The sequence below is a fragment of the Camelus bactrianus genome, chromosome 24 (assembly GCF_048773025.1).
Source record: "Camelus bactrianus isolate YW-2024 breed Bactrian camel chromosome 24, ASM4877302v1, whole genome shotgun sequence".
Classification (NCBI taxonomy): Eukaryota; Metazoa; Chordata; class Mammalia; order Artiodactyla; family Camelidae; genus Camelus; species Camelus bactrianus.
In genome coordinates, this window is record NC_133562.1 from 11,666,047 (window position 1) to 11,687,227 (window position 21,181).

The 21,181-nt window shown below is 43.6% G+C and overlaps 1 protein-coding gene and 1 long non-coding RNA gene across 9 annotated transcripts in view; one reads left to right on the forward strand and one right to left on the reverse strand.

The window, feature by feature from the left end:
• The window catches only part of LOC141574905 (uncharacterized), a 19,502-nt gene extending 9,963 nt beyond the window's left edge, over positions 1–9,539 (forward strand). The window contains exon 3 of the long non-coding RNA XR_012502032.1: positions 9,101–9,539. This is a non-coding gene — a long non-coding RNA (uncharacterized LOC141574905). The remainder of the gene's footprint in view (positions 1–9,100) is intronic.
• A 3,183-nt stretch (positions 9,540–12,722) lies between these two features.
• The window catches only part of CHST9 (carbohydrate sulfotransferase 9), a 191,861-nt gene continuing 183,402 nt past the window's right edge, over positions 12,723–21,181 (reverse strand). For all 8 annotated transcript variants that reach the window (XM_045505911.2, XM_074352192.1, XM_074352191.1 and 5 more), the window contains one exon: positions 12,723–21,036. In XM_045505911.2, the coding sequence (XP_045361867.1) occupies positions 19,945–21,036 (1,092 nt within the window). In that variant the 3' untranslated portion in view covers positions 12,723–19,944. The remainder of the gene's footprint in view (positions 21,037–21,181) is intronic.

A 21,181-nucleotide genomic window follows, 5' to 3' on the forward strand; every position in this document is an offset into this window, starting at 1 on the left:
TTATTTCTGGCAACAAATTTGTCAGTTTTTCTAGAAGTGACAAGCTCATTTACTCATTTCCAAGAAAATGTTTGCCAATCACTCCATTTGAACAGCCGTAGCATCAGCCATTCCTTAAAGTAAAAATGGTATTCCATGAACAAAGGGGCTGGTTCAGCCCCCTCCTCCATCAGTCCTGAAGATGACCATCACACTCCATCTGTGGCAGAAGTGCTTACGCATGCTGCTCATTTCGTCACGTAGAACACCGCAGAGACCTGCACTCAGGGCTGAGAGTTAATACAATGAGTAATTTTTGTGCTTCCTCAAGGACCTTCCTAAGTGGAACTGACACTGATTTTCCTGGTGTGATGGTGAAGAGTTCCACCACGGCTAGGACAGTCCGACCCCAGATTCCCACCAACGTGCCAGCAGCTCTACCCACCACGGCTTTTGTGCTGACAATGCAAAAGTCATACAGTGAAAAGGGCAAGTAACATCGCGTTATGATCTTGAAAACAGCTGTGATCACCCAGACTCCCTGAAACGTCACAGGAAGCCCCAGAGGGAGAGACCACACTTTGAGACCCACAGCTCTAACTGATTACTCCTTTTTTCTATATTTTAACTCCCTACTTAACATTGTCTCTTTCAATTGGGAACCACCCCCACCAAAGCAAAAAACAAAACAAAACTGCTCAACCTCAGTTACCTACCAGAGACCATGAAATCTATTTCCCCCGTATAGCCAAACATCCTTAAAGAGCCATCTCCATTTATCGTCTCTGCTCTTTTCACATTTTGTCCTTTCAATCCCTCGAATCTAGTTTCTACCCCTAATGATTCCTGTAAATGGCTCTTTTCAGACTCCCAGCGCCTCCTCTGCTGTGTGACCCTAGAGGAAATCTCCAGTCCTTACCTTCCTTGACCCTCTGCAGCCCCGACCACACTGACCACTCACTCGTCCATCACATATGTGCCAAGCCTGGAGCTAAGTGCTTTCCACCACACGGCTCATTTAATCTGTGTGGCATCCTGGTGATGGTGCCATGATTACTGTTCCATTTTACAATTAAAAAAAAAAAGGAAAGTGCCCAAGGTCATACAGCTCACAAGTAGAAGTGCAGACTCTCAAATTCAGGGCTCCATGACCACAGGTCTTAAGTACCTCAATATACCCCCTTAGAAACACCCACCTCCCTTTCCCACGACATCGTTCTCCAAGTTTGCTGTTACCAGTTTCTCAAACCTCTATCATTTCTGTTCCACCTTCGCCACTTTTTCCATATCTAAGTCAACTCTTTACTACTACTTTATAATCATAAATGTACATATATGTACACAGTTGACCCTTGAACTGTACAGGTTCACATACCCAGATTTTTTTCAACAGGAAATAGCGCAGGACTACATGATCCGAGGTTGGTTGAATCCATGGATGCCGAACCTCAGATTTGGAGGGTCAACTCGAAGTTACAGGCAGAGTTCTGACTGCTTGGAGGGTGGGTGCCCCTAACCCCTGAGGTGTTCAAGGTCAACCGTATTTAAAGTCAGCTCAGATTTTTACTTAGCATCAATTTGTGTGACTTCTCCGCCAGTTTGATAGGCTGGTTAGATTTTTACGATGCACATTCAGTTCACTATGTGACTTACAGAGAAGTCCATTCCACGTCCCACCTCCAGTCATCCTGCACACTGTCAGTGTGCGTCTGCTGCCTCCACGGTGAGCAATGGCACTCTTTTCGAGAAAGGAGGCAAGGGAGAGCAGATTCTGGAGGAAGTGCCTTCTCTCAAGATGGAAGGAAAAAGGGAGGCAAATGAAGACGTGTGTGCATCTTAGTTGATGGTGGTAAAAAATGGCCAGCCTTCAGGCTACACAGATTAAGGAATGTTTGATAGAGCAGCATAGAAATCGTTAGAGAATTAATTACTTCAGGATGAAGGATGGCGTTTTTCAGGCGCGAGGCTCAGGCTCTGCTGTCCGTCAGTGCCTACTGCACAGACCGGAGAGCCATGTGAGTGGCAGCGGCACTGTCCTCAGACCCCGGCCACACTGGTCCTGTGCTGGTCCACTGCTCTAGAAGGCTCTGCCCTAGCTCTGGTCCCTGTCCTCCTCCTCCTCCTCCGGCACGTCAGAGCCCCTGCACACCACACAACCCACAGCCGGGACCCCGGGTCTGGGCCTGCCTCCTCTCTTGCCCCCCTCTGCTCTCGGGGTCCCCCTGCTGTTGTGCGCAGACCCAGGTCCCAGTGGCGGCCAGCGGCCGCGGGCGCAGCTGTGCGTGTAGGAGCTTGGGCGGGGGTGTCCGCACGCGCGCCGGTGCCGCGTCTGGGAGGGGAAGGGGGCGCCCCGTCATGCAATAGGCTTGGTTACCCCAGAGTCAGAGACCTGAGCCAAGGAGACAGAAGTGCTTCCCAAGAAACAGGAGCCACAGCTCAAAGGGAACGTGTGCTGCAGGTTCCACCGTGTGAACCCTTTTTTTTTTTTTTTTTTTAAATCAGTTCCTGGTAGGAACAGAATTAACTAGGGCTAGGCCACGCGTTGTGATGAAGAGTCTATTTAAATCAAGTGGGAAACTGGTGGACTGTGGACCTGGCGGAGCAGCGCTGTGTGTGGTTAGCACCCAGCCTAGCTTCACAGGTGTCACCACTGTGACTGTTCTGATACAGACCCAGCTGGAACCGGGTACCATTGGACACAGAACAGCAAAATGAGTGGAAACACGATGGCAAAAAGGGGCCTGAGTGAGATGAACACAGAAAGTCTTCCCTTATTTGCATTTGGCAAAGATTTTCCCCAATTCTTTAGGGAAAAAAGGGAAATAGTTTGTGTAGAAACTACACTCCATATTGTTTTTGGCTTCAGTCAGGTACACATCTATTGAACAAACTCAGCTGTTCCGCAAGGCGCTGGTAGAACAGTATGAAAACCAACTCCGGAGGGTTATCGGGTGGGAGCAGAGACTTCAGGTGCAGAAGACTTAAGACGGCAAAGATTTGGATAGATCTGTTCAGGAAGTATGCCGGGGAAGGCACAGGAGAGAAGTCACAAGGTCTTGGCCAGCTAGGAGTGCTTCTGAAGTTAGAAACTTGTAGGGAAACCAGCAACATTCTGTACTTTTCTTTAGCAGTGATTTGCAGTCGGCACAGGAACAGGTGAAATGAATGGAGCGGGTTGGGTCGAGCTTGGCACAGTGATTGCTTAAAAAATCCCCTGTTTGGTGAGGACAGCACTGAACGGGGTGGCCACGCTAATTGTCGTCATCATGGTCACTAACTTATTTTTTTTAGGCTCTTCCTATAGGACAGTTGCTGTCTTAAAATGTGTCATTTCTGAACTGGGCAGGAGTCATGTGACCACAAGAAGGTTAGCAAGCTCGGGAAGATGGAAGGGCAGAGTGATTCCAGGGCTGGATGAAGATTCCAGCAATTTGTCTTTAGTCGTTTTGACTTACACTGGAGGTGGGTGGAATTGCAGTACGAGGAATTTAAAGGTCTGACAACTGAAAAGTGAATGCCTGAGACACAGCATAGTGATTGTCTCTGAAGGTCATTAAAAAATGCAATGTATCATTTTGGCTGTTTTAGAATATTTTAGATGTGGCCCTTTTTTTTGGAAGCAGGATTATAAACAAGCTGATTACCCCGAATCCCTTCCTAACTTTAGGGATGTGAAATTACACTTAGTACTTTTTTGTTTTGTTTAGGCTTTTACTGATAGGGGGAAAAATGAGGATTTAATCTCATTATTTAAAATTGAGAAGATAGATTTTCAAACAAAATAATTTGGCTCTCTGTGCTGTGGTTGAGAACTGTGGCTGTCTGTGAAAGTGTTTCCTTTATCAGGTGAGAAAAATCCAGTCCAGACCCATTTCATCTTTCATTTGGTTAGGATTTTTGGTAAGGTGGCCGTGTCAGGGAAGCACCTTACTATCATGTCCGGAAGATCTTAATTGGCATTTGTCACAGTAACTTTTAGACTTATGTTTAGAGGCATGTGGAAAAAGAGACACAGATTTCAGCCCACCTGGCCGGTTTGCTTGTCTGGGGATATGGAGCAATCTTAATTCAGATATCATGCAAGTCAGCGGGCCATGCAGGCAGCATCTTCTGTGAAGCTGATTGTTCATGCACAGCAAAACTCGCTTTCAATTACTGAAATCAATTTTTTCCAATGCCTCAAAGCAGGGATCATTCTGAGGCCTTTGAAAGCAATTTTTCATTTTATGTCTTTGCAAACCGATACATCACTCCGTTTGCTTTGCAACAGAAGAGCTGATTTAAAGCATTTCGCGCCCATGGCTCTCTCTGCCTCTTCTACCTGGGATCCCATGACCTTCTAGACCATTCTGTGCCACACGGTGGAACTCCAAGATGGCTTTCTCAATAGAAAATGTGTTGGCAGAGTGATAAAAATTGAGTGAATGTATGATTTAACCAAGGAGATTCTTTCCCCAATATTGGTACCGATGTGATTGCACTGATTCTTTTGTCAATTTGATTGCCTGGAAGATTGTAAGAATTCAGCAAATGGCTTTTAAAGAGTTTTCATTCTTTACATATATAGGTCACCTACTCGAAATCTTATTTCCCAGCTTAAAATCATTTTCTGACTAATGTGTTATATACTTCCATGGACAGTCTCTCACTTGTAAGAAAAATATGTTTTTTTTCCTCCTAGTGATAAGTACTAAAACTGATACATTTTTGAGAACATGACATTGAACACTGGTAGCCTCTGCTCATCTCTCTAGTCCTCATGTCTGGAAAGCTTAGCTTAACATGGAAAGATTTCGTGTGTGTGGGTATATGTGCGTGTGAGTGAAATAAAAGGGAACTCCATTGTGCTGTGTGGCTAGTTTCCAGACAAGTTTTGTCTTGCAAGTGATCATTTTAAAGTAATTTGGATTCTTCAATGTACTACCATTTAAAAATCTGTATTCAGGAACATTGCTGTTAATACTAGAACTTTAGTTACAGTCTCAAGTTTGAACCCCAATAAAGCCATAGCCCAGAGCCTATAAAAGTGTCCAAAAGATGTTTCTGAAAAATATTTCTGTGGACTGGAATGGAGAGTCGGCGGGGATGGGATGGTTGGAAGGAGGAGTCCGGGAGTGTCAACTGTACTGATTGACTAACAGCTAAAAGTGACCCTTATTTTGATCTTGTCTTCCATTTTAAAAAAAAGTTTGCATTTTTAAGAAGATCATTATTGCTGATATATGTCAGTTTGGTTGTTAAAAACTAGTACTGATCTTTTGATTTTATTTTGGGCCGCAGGCTTGCAAAGCTTTACTTCGGACTGCAGTAACTAAAGGTCCATGGCTCAGATTTATAGAATTACTGCAATGTGGGTATCTAGTCCAATTTTCTAACTTTTCAGAAGATGAAAGAGAGTCCCAGAGAGGTTTGTTGATAAACGGAGAGTTGTGTTTTTTAACTCTATTTGATAACAGAATTTTTTATAAAAAATTTTCATTGGGGTTTTGGTGCAATACATAAGTATCTGATAGTTGGAGAGTATAGAAATTGAAGATGAATTACTAAATCAGAAGGTTGCGTGGCATCTGGTGGAAGGGAGCTTATCTTTTAGTTTTTTTCTGGCTCTTCTTCCACATGCGGCAGCCACTTTTGGCTCCGTCAGATGAGATCTTGTTTTCTACCTGAGCGTGAATTTCCCTGTTTGTTCCTCCAACATGCTAGGAGCTGTTAGAGCAACTCTCTCTTCAGCCATAATCATTAAACAAGTATCCACAGAGCTTAATCTATGAATCGCAAAAGAAGAGCCAGACATGATTCCTGTTCACGTAGCAGAGTGACTAACACATCATCTTTTGGATTACCGTTACCCAATGGCCTAACAGGCTCAAGGTTGTCTATGACAGACAGTAAATAAGGAGGACGTAGCCGAGCTGATTCTACATCAGATCAGAACCCGATCATGTGTTAATTGAACGCTTGGCAATTGCTTTCTTGGTTTACCCACTCAGAATACTTGTACCGAGGAAATGAAGACAGAAAAGATGGGTGGCTTCATTTGACAATGATACCTGGGCTGTGTGGCATGATAAAAATTGTGGACAGGCAATTTTTAGGCCAGTTAGGATGGCTGCACTAGAGAATCCAAGAAATGCAAGGCAGTATCCATCATTCTCTTTACAACATACACATGACCTCTGTTTGGGTGTGTACCTAGTCACTGCAAACGCTGCCTCCAGGGTAGTTCACCGACAGGGTTAAGGAGAAGGGTGCATGTTAGGAAGCCAAGCTGCATTTGGAGAGAAATCGTGACGAGGTAGGGTTGCAAGGTTTACTGGTCACAATCCCAAACTGGGAATGAAAAAGTTGCCCTTTTGTTTAGCGTTCAAGTTGAGAGTTTGCCCTGCAAGAGATGGTCAACTGCTGACTTTACTTGAATGTCCTTGAAAAGAGAAGGCCTTCAACCAGACATGAACAGGAGAAGAATGCCAGGTTTTCTGGAAACATCGCCAAAACCCAACAATTTCTCAGAATTTTCAGAGGCGCCAGAGGAGTGTTTGCATTTCAATGGAAAAAGTTCTGAAAGCTCTGGAAACTATTCCCCGTTTTACTTTTTCATTGAAAAGCAAAAACCATTGCTGTGAATAAGACACAGAAGCACTTGCTAGGGCTTTGTTAAGAGTTAAAAAAGGGACCTCTGGGAAATTTTAATTGTTCAACCCTTTGCCACAAAGCCAAGACAAAGAGGATCAAGTCGTTACGGCAAATAGAAAATAAAAGTACTGTTAGTTTCAGCACAAAAGTACCCAATGCCTGGAGCCGCTTTCCACTGGCCTGGCTTTGAAAGAAAGGCAGACCTTTCTAGGTTTAAAGAAATGTCATCGCAATGACATTGCAGTAACTTAATCATACCCCTCATAAGTACGCACTCCTCCCAAGTGTTTAATCAGCTCATCACTACAGACACCTGGCCAGGAAGCTTGGAGATTACAGCATTTATAAGAGACAATTTTCAAGCAAAAGAATAATATCCAGTTGGGATTTGGAAGGATTTTACATAGACCTATAGCAACAGTCAAAAGTAAACAAAATTATTCTATGTTTAATTCTGCCGCAACAAGCTTGCAGTTGGCATTGTCCAGTAGAGACACAATGTCAGGACGGGGGTAGAGGTCCGGTGGAAATACAGCGTCAGCTCAGTGGTAGAGAAGAGGCTCGGCACGCACAGGGTCCTGGGTTCAGTCCCCACTACCTCCATTAACAAATCTATAATGTCAGCCACATAGAATTAAACATTTCTAGTAGCTACAAGCAAACAGTAAAAACAATAGGTAAGCTTAATAATACTGCACTTTATTTAATCCAATATATGTAAAATATTATGACTTCAACAGGAAATCAATGTAAACAATTAGGAATGAAACACTTTACATTTTTTTTCTTACTAAATGTTTAAATTTTATAAGTACTGTATACTTACAGTCTCTCTCTGTTTGGGAGCTAAATTTTCATTACAAATACAACTGACCCCTGAAAACAACAGATTTGAACTATGCAAGTCCACTTTTACATGAGTCTTTTTCAATGAAACGTTCACGGGGTTGGCTGAATCCCTGGATGTGGAACCTCGGGTACCGAGGGCAGCTATGGGGCTTGAGTGTCCATGGATTTTGGTATCCACAGTGCGTCCTGGAACCAATCCCCAGGAGATGCTGAGCGATGACTGTACTTGGCTGGTCTTCAGGTATCGTAATATTTAATTCAAAAGAGGAGATTCACAAACAGACTTTAAAAATTTCCAATAACTGAACTGAGCAACAGGTTTTAATTTTAAACTAATTAAAATGAAATAAAATAGAAAATTCAATGTCTCAGTTTTACTAGCCCCATTGTAAGTACCCAATGGCCACCATGTGGCTAAGTGGCTACTGTATTACATGATGTATTAAGAAGTTGCTAGTTTTTTTTTATTATTATGCTGTGATTTTATTGTTTCAAATATTAGCTAATCAAGTGAGCTTTTGAAAATGCTGATGTCTTTTTATGTATAGATGTTTTGGGGAGAATACAAATGTTGTATGAGCTTTGGCCTGTCCTTTGCTACAGGGGTCTGTTTCTCCATTTAAGACCGTGGTGCATATTTTGCTAGAAATTGTCAAAACTCTCAGCAAACTTGGCCTGGGGGGCCTTGGGAATCAGTTGGTGATGAGGTTCAGGGGGTGGGAAAGAAAGATGAGGAGGTGGAACTGGGCAGAGGGAGGGGCGTTTTTCCACCAGGCTCAGAAATGTGAACATTATGTTTCAGGTAATATGATATCACCACATATTTTCTGATTATTAAAATAATGATTCTTTATTATAAAAAATTAACAACATTCAGATAAGCCTGAAAAGATAATAGAAACCATCCATAATTCCATTACGTGGAAATAACCCCTGGTAACGATGAACATACTTTTTTTTTTAGTTTTATAAATTTATTCAAACAATGACTGCTTTCCCTAGGGGCTTCTCTGGTCCTATTGGAGGCCCTGTCCTGATGGCTAGTAGGAAAACTTTGCTCAATAATGAGTATTATCTCAGTCTTAGAAATATTTGTTTTCTGCTTCAATATTCAGTCTTTTCAGAGTTTAAGCCCCTGTCGAGGTGAATTTAAATAGTTTCTTTTGGATGAGCTAGACTCCTGTTGAATGCTCAGTCTTCTGGATTTCTGCTCCTTTCCCGTCCCCTTTCCAGGTTAACTGAGCGTACGGAGCCAGTCGCGTGCCCTTCTGGCAGTCAGCCCGACCTCTGGGGCAGGGCACTGCTCTGATCTGCTCCTTCCCAGTGACTACACAATGTCCCTGGTCCGTCTGGTCTCTTGATGTGATGCGTCTTTACCCATCACAGGCACATCCGGTACCATCAGACATGCTGGGTCATGTGGCCAGGCGGCGGGGCAGCTAGCCTGAACTTCCTTCAGAGTCCTCTCTTGGTCTGAACCTCAACTGAACAGGCAGTCTTCTGAGTGTCTCACCCCATGAGTTAGACCAGGACCCCCGAGCACAGTATTTGCTGCCTCTAAAATCCAAAGAGGCAGCCCTTGAACTAAGCCTCTTAGTGGCAGGCGGCGCAAAGTGCAATAACGTGTCATTTCCCACAGAAGGAGTGCCCCGCACCTCCCCGACTGTTTACCGCCCCAAACCCTTGTGGATGTGAGAGACTCGGACATTTCCGTGGGGTTTATCCCCCACGCTGTTGCCCACTTGTATCTTCCTGGGACATCGGGGGATCTTGGCCATTTCCTGTTCTACAGGGCAAATTAACCTGGTGTTATCAGCACAGAGAGCTAAGGTGATGACTCGCAGAAGGTCGAGATAATCAAGGACTCTGTGCAGCCGACTCCAACAAAAGGCACAGAATTAACACAGCCCTGGGGCAAGACGGTGAATATTCTCTCTCTTCTGTGTGAAACTGATCTGTGTTTGATCTTTTCTGTCTTTCCTCTTGAAGGGGAAGAATGCTTTCACTAGATCAAAATCCACAAGCCAGAGGTCAGATGTTTACGCACTGAGCTCCTTGCTTGAAAAAAAAAGACCTCATCCCCTTGAAAAAGGGTTTTCTAAAACTATGAGAAGAAGAGGTGGTAAACAGCCCCACATTCTTTTCAAAAAGGGACTTTGCATCCTTTGTTAGGGTACCTGTGCCTTTGGGAAAATACCCAGACTTTTCCAGGTCTGTAAGCTATTGGGTCCAAGCGAAAGTTAATGTGGAGGAACCCAAGACACCATCATCTGAAAGGCTACAGAAATGTGAATGATACTAGCTGTACGAACTCTGCACCAGAATTGGACGCGGCTTGTCAGACATTCAGCAACATGGGGCTTCGGAACTGGATGGCCCACTGGCCATTGGCGGGAGCTGACAAAGTTGTTCTCAGACCCATCTCCTGCCTGTTTCAGTTTTTGGAAGAGTTCCTCCGCCATGTTACCCCCAGGGTAAATTAGAGCCGTCAGCACTCTTGGTCGCCGAAGAGGTCACCTTTTAATCTTCCCAGTCTTTTCTATGGAACAAACCTGAGATACGGTCCTGCCTTCTGTTACCTGAAGCTTTAAGACTTCAGTCGTCAAGTCGCTCTGGTGTGTCATCCTTGTTCGTCCAGCACCTGCCAGTGTCCTGTGAAGGAGGGAGCCTGAAACCCAGAGCTAGGTCCAATCAGTTCTACGATATGACTTTGCTGAGAGAGTGTCAACTACAGACTTGGCACTGAAGAAAAAGCAAGAAATGTGACAGAGACTGTCCCCGACACACGGAACTGTCTCCTTTTCCCGTGCGAACGTGTAACTTTGGAAAAGTGGCTACAAATGATCCGACCTGGCCTGGGTGGGGAGGGGGCTGGTCAGGAAAGGCTCTTCTGAAGACCGATGACGTTCTGAAGACTGGCCCCGGGTGTCCCAGGCTCAGAGACTCGCCCTCCGCAAGGCCCTGCGACGGGGAGCAGCGTGCTTCTCTGAGGCGATCCCGGTCCAGCCTGGTCAGGGCGCGGGGCTAACGGAAAGAAGGGAGCTGAGGATGGATGGCGTGACCGGTTTTTCTTGCTTGTTTCTACGTGGTGGTTAGGAAACCCACCGTTTTAAATGATTATCTTATTAAAAATAATCAACGCTTGAAAATCCAAGACTCAAATAGATGTCTATTTATTGAGCAAGACATGCAGTTTCTGCCCTCAGGTAGCTTAGAATCTAACAGAAAAGTTAAGACCCATTTTCATACTGTTATTTTACAAGTTATAATGTGTTGTAAGGGAAGGACACAGGGCTAAGTGAACGTTGGGGTGGGTGTGTGAGACTCGGTCCTGTGTTCATTTCTTCAAAAAATATTTAATGAGTACCTTCTCTGCCATTACAGAGATGAACAAGAGAAGGAATTCAGCGAACTGGGGGGCCAGTTGCATACAGAAATGATTAGAATTCTCTCAGAGCAAAGAGAGAGACATGCACAGGGTCTCATGGGATAACAACAGTAGTTATAATTTATTTAAGTACTTGGGTTGGGGGTATAGCTCAGTGGTAGAGTGCATGCCTAGCATGCACGAGGTCCTGGGTTCAATCCCCAGTACCTCCATCAACTAAACAAACAAACCTAATTACCCCCCCTCAAATTTATTGAGCATTTATTAAACACTTTACATAATTTTCCTAATAATTCCTTTACATAATTGTCCCTTCCTGACAAGGGAGGTACTGCTCTCCTCATTTTCGATATGAGAAAACTAGCACTTGGAGAAGTTAAACAAATTGGAGCTGTCCCAAAGGTTGAAGGTTGAAGATGTGGAATTCCAACCCAGCTCTTGGTGATGACAAGCCTGGGCTCTTCCCCAGCAGAGCAGTGTGCTTCCCAGTAACACCAGGCTGGGGCTCTCACCGCAGAGTGAAGACTGGCAGTGTGGAGGGTGGCGCCGAGCAGAACCAGAGTGGGAGAATGGTCAGAAAGGACTGCAGCATTGCACGCAAGACAGGCTGAGGGTTTGAACCAGGAGAGTAACTGCATGGACGGGAGGGGAGGAGAAGCTTGAGAAGAATGTGGGTGGTGAAGGCAGTGGCCTTTCCTTGGCTGAGGGGAGTCCGCACGGGGAGAAGTCTGGCTTGACTCCTCGGCTCCTGTCGTGGGAGACAGAGCAGATGGATGGAGATGACATCAAATATAGAAAAAGCAGGTTTGGGGGTTAGATGATGAGTTCAACTTTAGTCATGAGGAGCTGGAAGTGCCAATGGGCCACTTCGGTGAAGAGGTCCAGCAGGAAGCTGGAAATCTGAGCAAAGGTCTGCTGCAGACGTGTGGGCTGGAGAAAGAGATTGCGAGCCATTAGTCTATGGGCGGAGTTATGGCAAGGAAAAGGGAAGAGATTCCCCAGGCAGAGTGGGTGCAGTGGGCTGAGTGAGGGATAGTCGTGGGGGTGGGGAGAGGAAGGGGTGATGTTGGGGGGGGAGGCAGCATCACATTGGAGGGGGCATGTGAGGGGGCCGTTAAGGAGAGAGAAGAAAGGGTCACTTCAGGCAGCGCGAATAGTAGGAACAAAGTAGGCAGAAGAGCAAGGCTATTTTCAAAGAATGTAATGGTTCAATCTGGATGGATCATAATGGGCTTGATGCCGTTACTGGGTGATATTGGATAAAAGTTACATTGTTGAGAGCCTTAAAGCCAGGCAGTGAGAACCTGGGAGCAGAACGATGATGTAGGAAATTTATTTTCAAAGCGCGCAGAGTGGATTAAAGGGAGAAGTTATATGTAGAGTGGAATATTACTCAGTTTCAGAAGGAAGGAAACTCTGATATGTCTACAACATGGGTGAGCCCTGAGGATATCGTGATAAATGAGATAAACCAGTCACAAAAGGACAAATACTGTATGATTCCACTTACATGAGGTACTGAGAGTAGCCACATTTATGGAGACCGAGAGTAGAATGTGGTTACCGGGGACTGGAGGAAGGGAAAGGGGAAGTTATTTAAAGAAGAATGGGTATGAAGTTTTAGTTCTGCACAATAAAAAGAGTTCTGGAGATGGACAGTGATGATGGTTGCCTAACCACGTGGACATACTTAATGCCCCTTGAAAAGTTAAGACGGTAACTTAGGTTATGTGTATTTTACCACAATCAAAAGTTTAAAAAGGAAAAAAGGGGAGAAAAAAGAGAAGAGCAAAGGGAAAGGATGGTGGGGGGCGGGGGTAGGGCTTTTTCCAGAGGCTATTTCTAATAGTCCAGTGAATGTGGTGTGGCTAGAACTGGGTAGACAGCAGTAGAACTAAGAGTGGAAACAGGAACGGGCTGTGTTTGTATGCCAGAAATGGTCAGGTGTTGGCAATGTCATATGGTTCAACCTATTAGAAAGGAAAGGAGAGACAAATTGTTTAATGAAGTCCATGAAATGTACATTCTTACCATTTCAGTTAAATTGCAAAATATTTCCTGGGGCACTTGCTTTCACACTAATAAACCACATAGCAAATATTTTCCATTTTCAATCATCTTATGTCAATTTGAAAATGGCTATTTTTTTATGGGAGAAATTCACACTGTCTTCACTTTGTTCAGTGTGACGTGAAGTTGCCAAAAGTGCCTTCAGTACACATTTGTCTTTTGTGTTTCAACCAGGGAAAGTTTCCATTTCCCCATTTCATCCCAAAAGCTTTCAAAAGGTTTGGGCAGTGCCCAGGGCCGTCCCCATAGCTCACTTTGTTTCAGCTCTAGTTTGTGCAGTTGGCAGACTCAGATGCCAAGTTTCTGCTTTAGCACTGGTCAAAATCCCATGCAAGATTTTGGTACCACCACCTGCTGATCCATCTCTGAGTTGAGAGTTTTTCACTTTTAAGAGAGCAACGGAATGAAAGGAGCAAGTTTGATTATTACCTATAATCGACTAGGATTTAAAAAAAAATCATACACACGTAAGTGCGCTCAAACTTTGTTGTATATAAGACTCATCCCAGGATGATGATGAAAAGCTTTTCTGCTCTCTGGGGACAAGAGTCATGGTTAGTGCTTCCCATGGCTGTGTTTCGGTTTTCTCCAGCTCTCCAAGTGTTGAAGTGGGAGAAAGAGGGGTTGAAGCACTGAGAAGCAAAGATAGTGGGGTGTCCTTGGGAAGGCTAAAGTCACCCAGGATAATTGCAGGAAGGAAGTGGAGAGGAGTGTTATGAGCTGGATAGGGAGATGCTCAGAGACATCTGGGAAACAGGCAGTTTTCAGAGTTGAGGATGAGTGGGTCCACCTTCAAAACAGGAGTGAGTTTTTCAAGAAAGGTTATGGAATAACAGCCTGGATGGATTTATGGGAACCAGTTTTCATCTCTAGACACCGAGGCTCCAAGGGCATGGGAGAATGACTCATCTCTGCTGAAGGGGATGAAAGGAATGTGTTGCCGGGGGACCCAGTGGCTAAGACAGAAGGATGCCAAAGAAAGGGGCTGGATTTCTCCCAACATGTTAGTTGTTGGTCAAAAGAGATTTCTTCAAACAATGAAATATTGGTTGGCCATCCCACTGGGCATAAGACCAGAGAACAAGCAGCATTTCGAGCGAGGGTAAGAAAACCCAGAATGTGACAACCTCACGGACTGCACAACACACATCTAGACAAAGAAAATGTTCAGAAGTCGCTTTTCCTTTGGAAGTTTGGTGGATGAAAGAACACACATTTCAGAGCAGGGGTGGCAAAGTGGGACACTCAGGGGTCAGCCAGGTAAGCGGATGTGTGATGACAGCTGGGTGGAGAGCATGAACAGGAGAGATCTCTGACCTCATCTAAAGGGGCCGACCTTGACTCTGCCTGTTTTCAGTTAGGCAGGTAGGATGCAGAGTAACAGAAATTCCCTATCATTGATAAAGAGTCCCAATTTTTAAATGTTGCTGATGAATTCAAATACGGAATAAAATGCTTTGTAGGTCAGACCAGACATCTGTGGCCAGACGTGGCCTGTAGGCAGCCAGTACATGGTCTCAGCTTTGGAGCCAGAGAGACCCTGGCAGGCACCTGGCTCTGGGGGGTGCCATTAAACCTCTCTGACCCTCAGTTTTCTCACTTATAAACTGATGGATGGAGTAATGCTTCACTCGCCTATTCTGGGGAATGGATTAGACATACTGTTCATGCTGTTAAGTGAATGTACATGAAGTGTTTTTCCAGTGTCTGTTATCCAGTAGGTGCTCAGTAAATGGCTCTCATATTGACCAGAATCATGCATTTTTTTTTTCACCATTTCCTCCCAAAACTTCATGAACAAATACATCATCCTAGGAATGTCCAAGACTGCTGTGTTCACAGCTACACTAAGGTGTGACTGTTAGGATAGAAAAGGCATGTGGCTTGGATCCCTTCCCCCAGTTGCCCTGCTCTGGAGCCTTCTCTTTAGATCCACAGATCCTACAGACATCCGAAAGTCACAAGGCAGAAATATACACACGATCCACTAAGAGATGCAGTAGAGGAGCCTTTACATGACATCAGGAAAACTTTTATTAAAGGAACTCTTTCTTTCCATGCAGTGCTTTGCTAGAAACTGTGCAAAGCGAATGAAACAGACACAGTTTCTTTCCACCTAAGACATATTCCAGTGACAATAGAGATTTTGTATGCATATAAAGAGTGACAGAGCAAATGAACAAATGATTAATGAAGCAAAGGACCAAAAGGTAGGGAAGGAACGCCTGTGTTTATTAGCAAGAGAAGAAGGTGATGCGTGTCACATTAGGAGGTCATTCTGTCTTCTTCCATTGTTAAGAGAGCACCTGAAGAGATGAGATTTCAAAACTGAATAATCGAAAAAGATTGCTTGGTGAGTTACCATGAAATGAACGTCCAGATAGAGAGGAGAGAGTATTTCAAATAGGAGATAAGAGTTGAGCAGAAGCTTAGAGATGAGAAAAAAATAATTGCTTAAATAGATTTGAATACATTTGCCTGGAAGAAGAAGATTCTCATGAAGGATTAAGATGGGAGCAACCAGGCAATTCAGAGCATTAAATGATGCAGAATGGACGAATGATGTTGAACTCAGAGCTGGCCTTCCTCAGATAGAGGACCTCGCAGGCTGAGGAAGTCTGTCTTCTTCTGGCTGAGCACGTATTTAATTTGATTTTTTCCGTGGTCTATTTCAGTTGGTTTAAGTCTAACTGCTCCTCTATTCTTTACTACAGCCTTCCTGAGTTAGTTGAGGGTTATCTAACTACTGAACTAGTACTGGGGATGGGAACTTGGGAAAAAGAGATGAGAGCCATTGCTTAGTTTCTAAGTGTAGTCGTGGAGTTCTCACTTTGGCTGACTTGCTGAGCTGCGACCATCTTCAACACCAAGTGCCCATGTGCGGAGAACTGGTGGGACTCCCTCCCTCTTGGACTACATTCCCCTTGACCTTGCCCTCTCCTGCAGCCACCCCGACTCTCTCGTCCAAATGATATTTTGTTTTCATTAAGCTAAATTTGTTCCAAAGACTTTTCCCTCTCTTTTTAAAAACTCTGTGTCTTATGATCAACTAGGGATTAAGAAAAAAAAAAAAAAAAAGAAAGAAAAGGAGGAGAGGAAGTCTAATTTTTTATAAAATCTTTGAAACTGTCAGTTGAACTCAGCAAGAATAAAGGGTTAAGCTGATCTGAAATGTCAAAAAAGTTTCAAGATGCCAACATACATTTCTTGCCTTTGGCTGTTCTAAATATAGGTAAGAGAAAGCAGAAGTAAGTTGTTACGTTTATAGCATTCTAAGAAGAGAGTGTGGTCGTGGTACTTGCTGCTCGGGTTCATTTCCCTGCCTAATTACCAGCTGAGTCTCTCTAGGCAAGTTACGCAGCCACCCTCTGCTTTAACTTCCTTTATTGAATATGGGGTGGTGATGGCGGTGCGTATAACACCCTCTAACTTAGTGTGACTATGGAGATGAAATAAATTAATGCCTGAAAAGCACTTCAGCATTGAATAACTGTTAGCTATAATCGTGAATATTATTGTAAAGAATATGATTGAAATTGAGACGGAGTGACCCCAAAGGTAGGACTAAACTATGTTGGTCTTGGTCGAAGGTCCTCAGGTGGCTGAGCTACTATCAAATGCCTCGGCCAACCGTTCTTCAAATACCAGGGCACTTTGGGGAATGTTAGCCACGGGCAAAGTTTCTGCTTCGCCATCTTCCAAGAAGGCTTAGAGTTTTAAAGTTGCTCCAAGGGGCCAAGTGAGAATTCAGGGTAGGGAGATGTTTATTACAGCCCCAGCCTACTAATTCCAACTTCTACTAATTCAGCAAGTGACCTCTTCAAAGGGAACACTATGATTCAAAAGTCTCTGCGTCTGCTTATGTATCCCCTCAGCTAAGCACTAATGTGCAGTGTTAAGGAGATAACACCATTTGAAGAGTAATTATTCATGAAAACAGTGTAACAGTCTTTTTTTCCTCTTTGTAGTTATATGTGGTGTCCAGGTGGTTGCTGAATTGCTAGAGAATATTTTATACACCATGAAGTTGGAGAATTAGCAAGTGGCCCACATTTCCACTGGCTTACTGGGTATTTCCAAACACACCATGTCAAAAATCAGACAGTTGGGTGTCCTGTGCATACGTTTATGTTGAAGTTTGTGGCAGTTTCTGGGCACAATCACAAGAACACGTCTCCATAGGTAGTTCCCCAGGTTAAATAACTGTGGTTTGGGGTTTCATTGCCAACTTGTTACCCAAATAGTAATTCCAGACAGGAGAATAACAGAGTGGAGGGGCCTTCCCAGGGTGTCACTGCTGTCTGTGAAAGAAAGTCAGATCCTTAGGGTTTAATTAGAGGACTTATAATTACACCGAAAGCATGCTACTGTCAGCTGGGGACACTGCACATCTGGAAGATGGGTCTCGATGTGGTCACTTGCCTTTAGGGAATGAAATCCAAGAAACTGTGACTGTCCAGTGGGACAGTGATGCTCACGCTTGGCGTTTATACACAGGCAGAAATGCCAAAGGTCAAAGTGAGCCAGTCTGCAAAGCAGAGTAATTCAGGCGAGATAAATGGGAAATGTACTTAAAATTCCAAAGAATCCAGGATGAATGTGGTATCTTTGGCCCTAAGATGAAAAGACGTCATTTAAAGGAAGAACAGGTACATAAAAGTGTGTTCTTCCTCCATGAAAATGTACCTGGCCCCCGGAACACAACCGCACAGGATGCCGGTTGGCATCAGAGAGTCTGCTTAGGGAAAGGATGACTGAGGGGCCCCCGATGGTTACACAGGCTCTGAAGAGAGGGTCAGGAGAGGAGCTGTTACAGCATAAGGGATAGAACAGCTTTGACAGGGAGAATTTTGTACCATTTTCTTCCTCTCACCCCTTTTCTCTACCACTGATGCCAGACAATCACAGATATGGACATATCATTGATCAGACATATGTATGCACGATTGGTTACATATATGATTGTGCATGTAGACATAGTCTATTCTCTCAAGTGCATTAGAGATGCTAATAAGACAGACAGGACCCTTGTTTCCACTTTTTGTTTCTTTCCAAAGTTATGAAAAGAAAGGTCGTTTGTTCCTTTCATGGTTTCAGGAGTAACTTTGAGAAAACCGCCTCTATCCTTTGTAGCAGATTCCATCTCAAACCGCTTTTGTGTAGTTGAAGAATAAACTGTCAGGCTTCTTGGCACGTTTTTATTCTTTCTCTCTCTTTCTCCATAAAAAGAGAAGTTCAATGTCTCTGAGTTACTAGGAATCCGCTCTACACGGTACGGCAAAATTTAAATGACACGATTTAGATTACACCAGAGTAAAACTCCTTAGAAACAGAGAGCGCAGCTTAAGTGCGTAGTTTATAGGGAAGAGTAAATGGGGTGGAACAGTAGTAAAAGTTTGGTTGTGGAAGGTTTAATACTTACGATCCGGCGGCCTGTTGTAGTTAGTCACTCACTCCTTGGGAGACAGACGGGACGGGGTAAAGTGTGTGAAGAATGAAGCAATTCAGGAAAACTCAGCCATGAAATGGAAAATCAAAATGAAGTAAGGGCGACTGTAACTATCTTGGTCTATTAATATTCAAATATTAATACTTTTCTTTGAGAGCCATCACTGAATACTTACTGACAAGAAAAAATGGTAGCTTGAGAAGAACATATTCCAGAAACACATTTAACAGGGCTTGAATGTGGGGTTTGCTTAACTCAGAGTAACCGCTGACCAGTTCAAGTGCATTTCCCATCGAAATGCATCTTCGAATTTAGGATCCCTTGGAAAAAAAATTCCCCAAATGCATTGCAACTTTTCATAGGGGTGACACATGATCGTATTTTCCAGAGACTCTGATTTAATATCTGAATGCAATCATACTTGACTCTGTTAAATAGAGAATCGTTAAACTTGAAAAGAAAAGACCTTAATTTGTATATGCATAAGCCTATTAAAAAACTTTTCTAGGGGGTCTTGTTATGTTTATTCTCTAGAACATAACCTATCTTTGAAGTGGTATATTCGTTTTTAAAAAAGCATTCCCAAGCCGAATAATTAGACTGAAAACAAAAGCTATTCTTTGAGTATATTTCCCACGTAAAGCCATGCACGTGATGCTTTGATTCAAATAATGAATGCTCTTACAAAACTTTGTTATCGTTTGAGGTCTATATGCAGACTAGCAACTTTCGTTTTTGATGATCATTCCATCCTGAAACAAGTTCCCGCCCCCCCCCCATTAAACCAGAATTAGGAGCACATTTCTATCCAATGGGGCTTAAACTTCTCCACCGCCTGCTTCAGAAGTGAAGTTATGTTCATTTTCTCTCTGCAAAGAGAGCTCAGAAGAAGACACAATTAATTCCCTGAAGTTTTTCTGGAACAGGAAGGTTGCCTTTGTTGCTTTGATCTTAGCATGTGGTGCTTTTTTTTTAATTGGCTGTTGAGTATTAAAAGCCACAGCCTCATCTGGTTTTTCTGCTATATTCTCATATTGTAAATCATATGATGCCTTCCAATCTAAAGTAAAATGCTCAGGTCCAAAATACCATTTTGAAATTTGTTTATCATTACAGCTGATAGAAAGATTTCCAAGGGTCTAAGAAAGCCATCCGATATTTGATTCATATGCCGCAAACTGCTAACAGTATCTCCATGCACTTCAGACAACACAGCCCAGAATGGAGACACACGCTCATGCTATTTCAGACCCCCCTTCCTAGCGCTGCACGAGGCTGCTGTAGCTCACGTAGCAGCTGGCTAGGTTACTGCTTCTATAACACAATCCATACCGCAAAAGTGGCTCTTTTCCAAACATTTTAGAGCAACTGGAGTTGTCTGCAGGTCTCTGTTAGGTAATTTTCCTATAACTTTGTGCCAGTTGGTTTCATACTATTTGGTAGACATCGTCATTAAATCAAGACAACAGCACTTGGTTGAATTTCTCTCATACAGAGAACTATAGGAAAATTACAGCTAGCTGATTTCAGGCCCTCATCACGAAGCAAGTACAGGATGTTAGAAAATGAACGCAACCTACAAAAACGGAGTTGTATAATTAAACATCAAGTAGTCCAAGGAATAAAAGTCATAGATTAATTGTCTCTCAGTTTGAGTCAGATCCTTTAAATACTGTCTCACCACCTGAGCATTGGTTCTTCTATCAGAAGCGTGTCGATCCTTAAAGTTGGGAAATTTCAGCTCTTTTGGAGCTCCAATCAGCTGTAAAAAGTAATTGGCATCTTCTTCCAAAGTTTCAAATTTTCCGACAAAATCATAGCTGATCAAACACGGATAGCAGAGTTTGCTGACCTTTTCCCAGTGGATGTCCATGCCTACTGGACGGTGCGAATCCAGCAAATAGTGAATGAACTCTTTGAATTTGACTCCAGAGCCATTATTTAATGCTTCCTCACAGGCATTCGGCCGATATTTCTTTATAATTGCCTTCCCAAACACAGGATGGTAGTAACTATTGGGGTGTTCAAATTTGTCCCTAAATGCTGACACTAACCTTTCCATGGGATCACGAACAAACACAGCTTTGGTGTAGGTGTTTAAACGAATATGAATCCCTTTTAAGTCAAAGCTGTCGAGCTTTTTCAAATGCTTCCCATAGTGAACAGCATCATGAGAGATGTTGTCCGCAGAGGGAGCCAAGCCACTGAGTACCATCAGAACTCTCTTCCAGTTGGAACAGCCAGCTTTCGGCACTTCACAATATAAGATTTTGTGTTTGTCTTCCACATAGATCCTGGATACCATGTGAAAAAGATGTGACTGAGGGCGACTCACCCCGCCATATTTCTTGCAAAATTCCTGAAGGAAAGACCGGCGTTTTTCTTGAGTTGCATCAGCTCTCTTCCATTTGCCATCACTGACTAAGCTTTTGTTTAAAGGGCGAACATCCATTGGCCACTTCATTTCGCTGAACTTCCTGAAAAGGGTATTAGTCCCTTGATGTCTTTCAGTCAACTTAACTGTTGGTGACCCTGTGGTCCTACTCAAGGCTCGTGCCTCACCTTGTGGGTGGCTGGTCTCCGTTAAGACCCGAGTGGGCTTCTCAGAGTGGAGTAGGAGATTTTCTGTTTTCTCCTTGCGATCCCTGGGCATGTGGGACTTGGGGTTCTGTTAAAATACAGAAGGAGAGATGTTGAAGGCACATTCACAAATGTGGGTATATTGATAAGGAAATTAACATACTTGTTTTAAAATGCTATCTGTAGATCGACTATACTTAGAAACAGAAAAAGAATGTTATTGAGGAGAGTAC